The sequence below is a fragment of the Lathyrus oleraceus genome, chromosome 7 (assembly GCF_024323335.1).
Source record: "Lathyrus oleraceus cultivar Zhongwan6 chromosome 7, CAAS_Psat_ZW6_1.0, whole genome shotgun sequence".
Classification (NCBI taxonomy): Eukaryota; Viridiplantae; Streptophyta; class Magnoliopsida; order Fabales; family Fabaceae; genus Lathyrus; species Lathyrus oleraceus.
Window position 1 is genome coordinate 477,874,065 of NC_066585.1, and position 9,232 is coordinate 477,883,296.

At 28.6% G+C, this 9,232-nt stretch overlaps 1 protein-coding gene across 2 annotated transcripts; it reads right to left on the bottom strand.

Annotated features, from left to right (window-relative positions):
• Window positions 1-5,109: 5,109 nt before the first annotated feature.
• Window positions 5,110-8,574, bottom strand: LOC127100928 (cyanogenic beta-glucosidase). 2 transcript variants are annotated; one of them, XM_051038238.1, is made up of 12 exons: window positions 8,293-8,574; window positions 8,101-8,170; window positions 7,628-7,762; window positions 7,368-7,445; window positions 7,218-7,305; window positions 6,879-7,134; window positions 6,655-6,770; window positions 6,289-6,509; window positions 6,179-6,210; window positions 5,952-6,054; window positions 5,751-5,859; window positions 5,110-5,665 (listed from the first exon to the last, which is right to left on the bottom strand). In XM_051038238.1, the coding sequence occupies exons 1-12, from the start codon at window positions 8,458-8,460 to the stop codon at window positions 5,494-5,496; spliced, it is 1,548 nt and encodes a 515-aa protein (XP_050894195.1). In that variant the 5' UTR covers window positions 8,461-8,574; the 3' UTR covers window positions 5,110-5,493. The 2 variants fall into 2 exon arrangements, with proteins under 2 accessions (XP_050894195.1, XP_050894194.1); XM_051038237.1 differs by having other exon boundaries at window positions 6,173-6,210.
• Window positions 8,575-9,232: the final 658 nt, after the last annotated feature.

The window sequence follows — 9,232 nt, forward strand, 5'->3', positions numbered from 1 at the left end:
GTCTCTTTTATTTCATTTGTATTTTGATTATATTTCTTCTTTTAATAATAAGAATATTCTTAACCTCTGTTTTGATAATGGTTTTTCTATTTCGGAGCTTGCATATGGGAGATTATTTCTTTACATTTTTACAAACTGTGTTATTCATAATCAAATTTATCTTTGGTATATAGATGTTTTTAATAACAAAGATTCTCTCATTCCAAAAATCATAAAGGTTCAATATGGACCCAAAGATGAATTTGGAGTGTTTCTCACTTTCCATTTTTTAAATAGCATCTAACTTGAATTGAAATATGTCAAATTTTGTCTCTCTATTCAACTTAAACACAAATTTTCTCTTGCAATTACACATATTACATTTTTTTTTCCAAATCTATATTAACTTTTTTATTCTTGACAGTAAAGATTAACATTTAGTTGTGAACATAATGCTATAAATATGAATATTTCGTTTACCTGCTATTGAATCAAACTCTTTTATTTGTTAAGTTTTTCTTTTCTGATGGTAAATACTAAATATAGAGTTTTTAATGAATTTGGTGAAAGTATATATATAGTTATAGTTTAAGAATTTTGGTGTAGCTTTATGTTTGATGGTGATATAAGTGTATTTTAGGAACCATAATACAAGTTACAACAGAGTGAGGTTTCAATAAAATTTTGGAGTTTGGTTTTATATTACTTTCCTTTCTCCATATAAAAGGACAATTTTCTCATTTGGAAAATCAAAAGTGAAGTAACAACGTTATTGTTGTTGTTTTGTAAACTTTTGATTAGAGAATACTTTCTAGATAATGACTAAAGAATTGTAGGGTTGTCACTTTCTATCTTTTCTTTTTTCTTTATAATATTTCAACTTAATTTAGATTTTTTCCCCAACTTTGGTTGCATTTTTCATATATTTATTTTTCAATATTTTCAATTATAGTGTAAAAATCATTTCAATGAAATCAAATGGAAAAGTCAAAAATAATGTTAGGCCTACTGGAATTGAAATGCATATTTTACTATATGCAATGTATCCATTAATGCATCCTTATAAGATCAATCAATGTGAATCAAAATTTAATTAATAGAATAGAAAAATAAAATGATAGTATGTCTATTTAATTTAATCACAAAAAAAATATCTATGAAATTTAATATATTTGATACTTTTATATAATTTTTTTATTAATGGTCTTAAATTGTGAAGGAAGAGAGAGAGAGAGGAGATAAATCATATCACAAGGTTTTTTACAAAAACAATTTATATTAAAGACAAAATTAAATAAAAAATACACGTTTATATTTTGACACGTGTGAATATTAAAAAAAAGCGGACAAGTGGGCACGGGGTGCCCGTTTGGACGCTAGGGCTTTATGGGAATATATATGTTTAGGATGTTGTGTGACATTTCAGGATTTGCCGTTATACCCACCTGATTTTATCTCTTTCGTCAAGTATTTGTAGTTTTTTAAATCTCAAGAGTGCATTGATAAAGGGGTGTACGAAGAACTTATTTGAATCTTTATAAGGTAAAAAAAACTATATTACACTATTTACTATTAATTTTACAATCTTCTTTTCTAAAAAAATTCTAATTTGAGAGTCTTACATTTTTTCTTTACTACGGAAAACAATTGCAAGAAAAAAAAAATATTTCGATTAAAGATTTCATGTTCAACATTACTTTTAAAGAACATCATTGATTACACAATATCAATAGCATTTTGCATGCTTCGATATAATTTTGAATATCTTTGTTTACCATTTTCAAAGTGTAATAATATTATTTTTAATGCGACATACAATAGAAACCTCATAAAAAGAAAAACAAACATTTATGATTCTCTGCTGTGTGCATTAAAAAAAACGGACAGACGGGCACGGAAGTGCCCGTCCGTGCCCGTGTGAACGCTAGTTTATATAAAAAAACTAACTTATGGATATATTATAAGGAGGAAAAAAAACAGATTTTAAACAATAAAAAAAAATATATTAACTACAAAGGCGGAAAAGAGTGAAAAAATAAGACTTAAAAAATTATAATGTAAAATAAATGAAAGGAAACTGAAAGTGAAGTTATCATAAAAGTGGTTAAACGTTTACAAATGGTAAATTTAGAAATGTTTGATTTGTAAAAATTTATCATGAAGTATCCCATCCAAAATAGTATTAAAACTCTTGTCATAAAACAAAACAAAAATGATGAGACATAAGTTTGAATTAACCATCTATTAACATGAAGAACTGATCTTTCTTTTAACGTAGATGATCACAAATTTTAATTTGCTTTGTTTCATGTAGTTTAATTGACATTATCCATAAAAAAAATCTTTTTATGTAAAATATCATTATTGGATAGTAATTTGTAGTGGACTTACGATATAGTTATTTTTTATGTTTATACTTTTAAAATTACAAAGGCAATTAAACGCTAAATTTATTATAGATTTTACTCAAAAGAAGCCCTCAAATTCATTATATGATAGTAGTCATCTTGAATATTAAAATTAAAACTCCACAATATTATCGAAACTGAGTTCTTCAAAAACAATGAAAATATATGTGGTTTTGTGAGATATTTTGAGAATGAAAAGAGATTGAATAAAAAAAATTAATTAACCCGAAAAAGAGAAAAAATGAGAATAATATGATATTGGATTTGGAATAAAGGAGAAGTGTGTATCCACTCTCGATTTAAGACATTAAGGGAAGGTTACTTAACTATGACACATAAGAAAATAAATGAAGAAAATATGAATTTGGGAAAATGATTTGGTTATGGAAGAGAGATATATAGTAAAAGAGGAAGGAGACAAAGGTGGGGGTGGTTGGTTATGAATTTTTCTCCTATCTTTTGTGAGGAGAGAGAAAAAAAAAGAGAAAGAAAGAAATGTTTTTATTTTTGAAATATATAGTTTCCTTCTATTTATATAAATATATGTTTCCTTTATGCAATTGTGTTTTGAAACCATTATTCTCTCTCTTTGATCCATTCTAAACTTGCATCTTCTTATCTTCTTATTACATATGCAGTTATCATATATAGTGGTGTTGGAGGAAGTTATTTAGTATATTTGATGTGTTGGAGGAAGTTATTTGATGTGTTCATGGAGGTTACATATTTAATAAATGATTTTCTTATTGTATTTTTTTTAAAGTTAATAATTGATAGTAATTGTAACAATTGATAAAGGATAAAATTGAAAGAAAAAAAGGCCATACCATTTTCATTTATCCCCTTTCTCTATAGGTATTGAAAAGGTCATACCATTTTCATCTATCCCCTTTATCTATAGGTATTGATTAGTTTAGTAGAAAGACTCGTGTCTGCTTTTCTATTGTGCTTAATTCAATATTTATTATATTGTGCTAGCGTCCAAACGGGTACAACCGCTTTTTTTAATATTCACACACGTCAATATAAACAAATATTTTTTATTTAGTTTTGATTTTAATATAAATTGTTTTTGTAAAAATGGTCTCTCTCTAAAGACTTAATCCACTATAATCAAAACATGATTATTGACCCCACAGAGACAAATAGTCTTTGTCTTCTTGAGTCTATCTGACAAAGGATAAAGAATGGTCTATGGCTGGTTCCTACCAACAAATTAGATTTTCTGGGTTAGAAACAAAATCGATGAGAGGAAGAGTAATTTTATTAAAGAAAGAGAGAAAAGATTGAGTAAAATATACAAAAAGATGTTATGATTATATAGTAAATTATATTCTTTAAAATGAAGAAGGAGAATTTATAAGACAAATACAAAGATAATTATCAAATTCAAAAAAAATAATGAAGAAGGAGAAGTTATAGGACAAATGTAAAGGTAGTTATCAAATTCAAAAAAACAAATCAATTAATTATAAATAGAAGTTGAGGATAATTAAGAAATAAAAATAGGCCACTATCCCTTATCTCCTTTATATATATAGTTACAAAATCCCTTATCTCCTTTATATAGATAGTTACAAAATCCTTTATCTCCTTTATAGACAGTTATAGATTAAGTTATAAACTTTTTGTTATATACTAGAATCAAATTGTTTTATAATATCTGCACATTTTGATATAAAATAAAATAAAATAAATAATTTTGAGATATAAGATAAAAAATTATTCTTTTATAATACTGAATATTGCTACGAATTGTTCTTAATACAATTGAACTTAACAGATTTTGTTAATTAAATATTAAAATAGTATTATAAAAGAATAAAATAGTAAATACAATTGCTTAAATGAAAAATATAATAAAGGGGAAAATATTATACCAAATTAATATTTCATTTATGAATAGATATAGATTCTCTTGAATTAGAGTTTTACCTTAATATTTCATCTATCCATATCAAACTGTTAATTGAGAGAGATAGAGATAGATAGATAGAGAGAGAGAGAGAGAGAGAGAGAGAGAGAGAGAGAGAGAGAGAGAGAGAGAGAGAGAGAGAGAGAGAGAGAGAGAGAGAGAGAGAGAGAGAGAGAGAGAGAGAGAGAGAGAGAGAGAGAGAGAGAGAGAGAGAGAGAGAGAGAGAGAGAGAGAGAGAGAGAGAGAGAGAGAGAGAGAGAGAGAGAGAGAGAGAGAGAGAGAGAGAGAAGAGAGAGAGAGAGAGAGAGAGAGAGAGAGAGAGAGAGAGAGAGAGAGAGAGAGAGAGAGAGAGAGAGAGAGAGAGAGAGAGAGAGAGAGAGAGAGAGAGAGAGAGAGAGAGAGAGAGAGAGCTTCAAAATGAAGGAATCACGGTAAGAAAGCCACATACAAGTCGTGCTTGGGTTCTTGAGGGTTTGGAGAAACACAAAATGAAATCCTTTGAATTGACAAAAAGAAACGCAACAGAATTAGAATATGTTTAATTAAAAATATATACCTATGGTTCTTTTTCTAACAACATCCAAGGATATATAACTAACAACGTCGCATGTGTATTGTAATTTTCTTGTAGTTCAAATTAGTTAAAAATGTAGCTATATTAGTTGAGTTACTTGTATGACAAGTAACTAAGCCTCAGTTGTTTATTTTGAGAAGTTAGTTGTTAATTCCCCTTATACAAATATACAAATACATAGTACTTATATAGAATAAATGAATAAAATTCACTTCTTTTTTTAATCATTCTACTCTCTTCCAATCGTCTCCATTTTTTCTCAATCCTTTCTTCAATCAGTTACAAGTGTTCTATCGTTGACCAATAATTACCATATCAAGGAATTTTAAAGTTTACTATTCATACACTTTTCTACATGTTCAATAGTCACAATATATATAATATCATTGTATTAAAAGACTGTGAGTAAGAAGTTATTTTACACACTTTGAATTCATTTATTGACAATTCTTTTTATTTCACAAAGTTCTACATGCGAGTGAGTTTCATTTCACTTTTCACTAATCCTAACTTCAACAACAACGACAAAAATAAAAATCATATCCCATTAAATGGATCGAAAAATCCTAAGTTCATTAAAACAAAATCATTTTCTTGAAATCATATAATATACATGTCTAAGATTTAACGAGAAAATTCTTGAACCATTCAGCAGAAAGTTTTGGGTGTCTTTTCTGACCGTCTTTAAAATCAACGAAGACGAGTCCAAATCTCACGCTCAAGCCAGAATCCCATTCAAAGTTATCCAACAATGACCATGCAAAATATCCCTTTACATTCACACCATCCCTGTCATACACAAAGGTCAATAAAACTAAAGAGTTTGTCACAATAACTAGAGGCTTAAAGATTCTTATAATAAAATATAACTTACCTAATTGCAGTTTCGAGATAGTAAAGATGGCGATAGTAGTAATCAATCCTATAAGTATCTAAGAGAGATTCTTCAAGAGATAATGTTGGATCGTTGAACTCATCACGACCTATCAATTTATTTTGTCATACTTTCATTAACTTTAATAATATCACAATATTATGCATACAATATATCTTATAAAATAAGAAGTATTATTACCATTTTCAGTAATGTAAATTACAGGGTCCTTGTACGTTTTCTTGGTGTAAAGCAAAAGATTCTGAAATCCTTTTGGATAAATACATAACCAACTCGAAGCAGACTGCATAAAATTACAAAATTATCTTTACATATTAGAAACAATCTTTTTGAATACAAAACTTACAAATGAAAAGCATTGATATATAAGTTATCTTCCAATGAAATGATGAAATACATACCATTACCATTGGACCAAGAGGCTTGCCATTATGTTCAACTGTCATTAAAAAAAAAATTAGAGTATGCAAAGTTACATTTCTTTTAAGCTTATTTGGAAATTGATTGATATACTTACATGTAGCATTAATAAGAGAATCAGTTTGTATGGTTGGTTGCGCGGCATTGCGAAGGTGAGGTGCATGAGCAGCATAGTAGGATGAGTAATAGTTTAGGCCTAGAAAATCAAAAGACCCCTTAAGTTCCCTTGATTCTTCTTTTGAGAATTTTGGTAACCTTTTTCCCACCAAAGTTCGCATGCTTTTTGGATATTTGCCTCTTGTAAGCGGATTCATATACCTATAGCAAAATGTAGATGCAACGAAAACCATGAAATACTCGTCTCTAATTTTCAGCAAATCATATACATATACATAACTATATTTCTTTTAAATACAAAACATGAAGTGAACCGAAATTAAATAATAATTGATTCAATATTTACCATCCAAACATGAAGTCGAGACCTCGTTTTGAAGCGTAAACATCGGCCTTCGCTGTAGTGGCCGGTTCATACCAGTGTGAGACTAAGGTAATCCCTATTTTGCCTCGTTGAGATGACTGCATTTTGGTTATTTTGTTAGAAACATTTCCAATAAATTCATACTTAAAAAAGCATGATCTAGAACCAGAGTAATAATAAGTAATTTTCTTTAAACAATAGAAGACCTTATATTTGATCCGGTACAAATTTGCAGCAGCAGAATGAGCAAGAAGCTGGTTGTGTGCAGTCAAATATGGTTCTGTCCCTGAATCACCTCCTGTGCAATTCAGATTTAACCAATCTGAACATCGACCCGGTGCGAACTTTCCGAATGCATAAGCATTCATGCTCACACTCCATGGTTCATTTATAGTAATCCAATGTTTCACTCTATCACCAAATTCCTTGAAGCAAAGTTCAGCATAGTCTCTAAAATCATCTCTGCAAGATTGTGAATTACATATGTTAATCAATAATCTATAGTCATAAAAAATAATTCTAAACATGAAATTGGTGTCACTCACACAATGCGACGCCTTAAAAAACCGCCATACTCATCCTCTAAAGCGTGGGGAACGTCCCAATGAAAAAGTGTCACATATGGTTGCAAACCTGCATTATTCTCAATGATTAACAACTACATGGACATGAAATAAACATTGATGAATCCTTACCCTTAGCCAATAATTCGTTGATGAGATTGTTGTAGTACTTTATTCCTTCAGGATTTACACCTCCGCTAAGCTTTCCCTCTACAAATAATTAACACAAAATTTTGAGTAGTTATTATAAATCACCGATCTACAAAGAGACATATTAACAAAAAAAACGTTGACGAATCCTTACCCTTAGCAAATAATTAACACAAAATTTTGAGTAGTTATTATAAATCAGCAATCTACAAAGAGAAATATTAACAAAAAAAATGACATACTTGGTAGAACTCTAGACCAAGAAATGGAGAATCTATAAGCATCCATATTCAAATCCTTTATGAGTTCAATATCTTCTTTGTACTTATGATAGGAGTCAACCGCTACATCACCATTACTTCTATCTCTTATTTTTTCTGCAACCATTTAATTAATAACTATGAGCAATCTATATACAACCTATGTAACTGGAAACTCAATTCTGTTTATAAATAAAACAAAAATTACATTATTAACACTAATATAGATTAATTATTCAATAAATTTAAAGAATTAAATTTTCTTTATTGGAAGCTATAATTAAAGATGTAGGTTGTTGACTATTATTTGAAGGGTTGTTTGCCGTGCAGATCCGTTAAAGAAGAAAAAGAATACTCATATATTATTTAACTATTAAATTTTGAGTTTGTTGAAACATGATATTCGGCCTCATAGTAATACTCATATATTTTCAAACATGAAAAAAGAAAACAACCTGGATATTTATGAGTGAAGTTATCCCAAATGCTTGGTCCTTTTCCACCCTCAAATGCTGCACCTTCATACTACAAAAAAAAATCAAAATAACATAAAGTTAATAAGTCAATAATTACTCTTCTACAATATGAACACTACATAGATAATAATATCAGTAATTGAAAGCAATAATAAAAGATGGAGTTGGTGCCTGATATGCAGAAGAGGCTGTTCCAAAAACAAAGCCTTTGGGAAAACTGCTCCGGTTGAAATCAGAAACTTCATGAACACCAAGAGGTTTAAAACCATTCATAGGAGTAACAATGGTGATGGTTAAAAGAGAGAGTAACAGAAACACGTTGATATGAAATACTGCCATTTTTATTCTTATTATTTTCTTGACTATGCTTTGCCTTTATAGTATAGGAAGCACACTATTTCATTGACTAAGAGATAATAAAGAGTGAAAAGTTTGATTACTTTACGTTGAATAGTGGATATAGATGACACGTCCACCTTCTTTCATGCATATAGATGAATTTTAAATCAATAATTGCATTAAATCTTTTTCTCATTAACATAATTATTATTTTTATATAGATGGAGTGACATAATCTAAAAGAAATTCACATATACACACTCATAACTATGAAATTTTGAGTTTGTTGAAACATGATATTCGACCTAATAATATAAAGTCTCCTAGTAATACGCATTTTAAGTATGCTTTTTTATATCATCCTTAATAAATGTGTAATGATAGTGACCCTTTAGAACAATTTAGGAATGTAACCATGAAAGGAAAAAATAATTTTACAATAGTTTAGTCTCTTTTTAGTGTAATTGCTCTCTCTTTCATTGCACGTTCACAACAAATGGTGCTTTCATTGTCATGGATTCTTCTCTAAACCCTTGACACCACAAACTTATCAACGATCCAATCCATTCCCAATAACACCAAGAAAATTGAAACCTCCCTTAAAAATATTTGTCATATTTCTTAAAAATGGGACCTCCAATACAATTTTAATATTTATTTTTTAATTATATTATTTAATTAATATTCTCCATTTATTATTCTCTTATTTTTATTTATGATAATTCAAATACATCAATAATAAATAAGAATAATTTAATAAAAATATTATTTT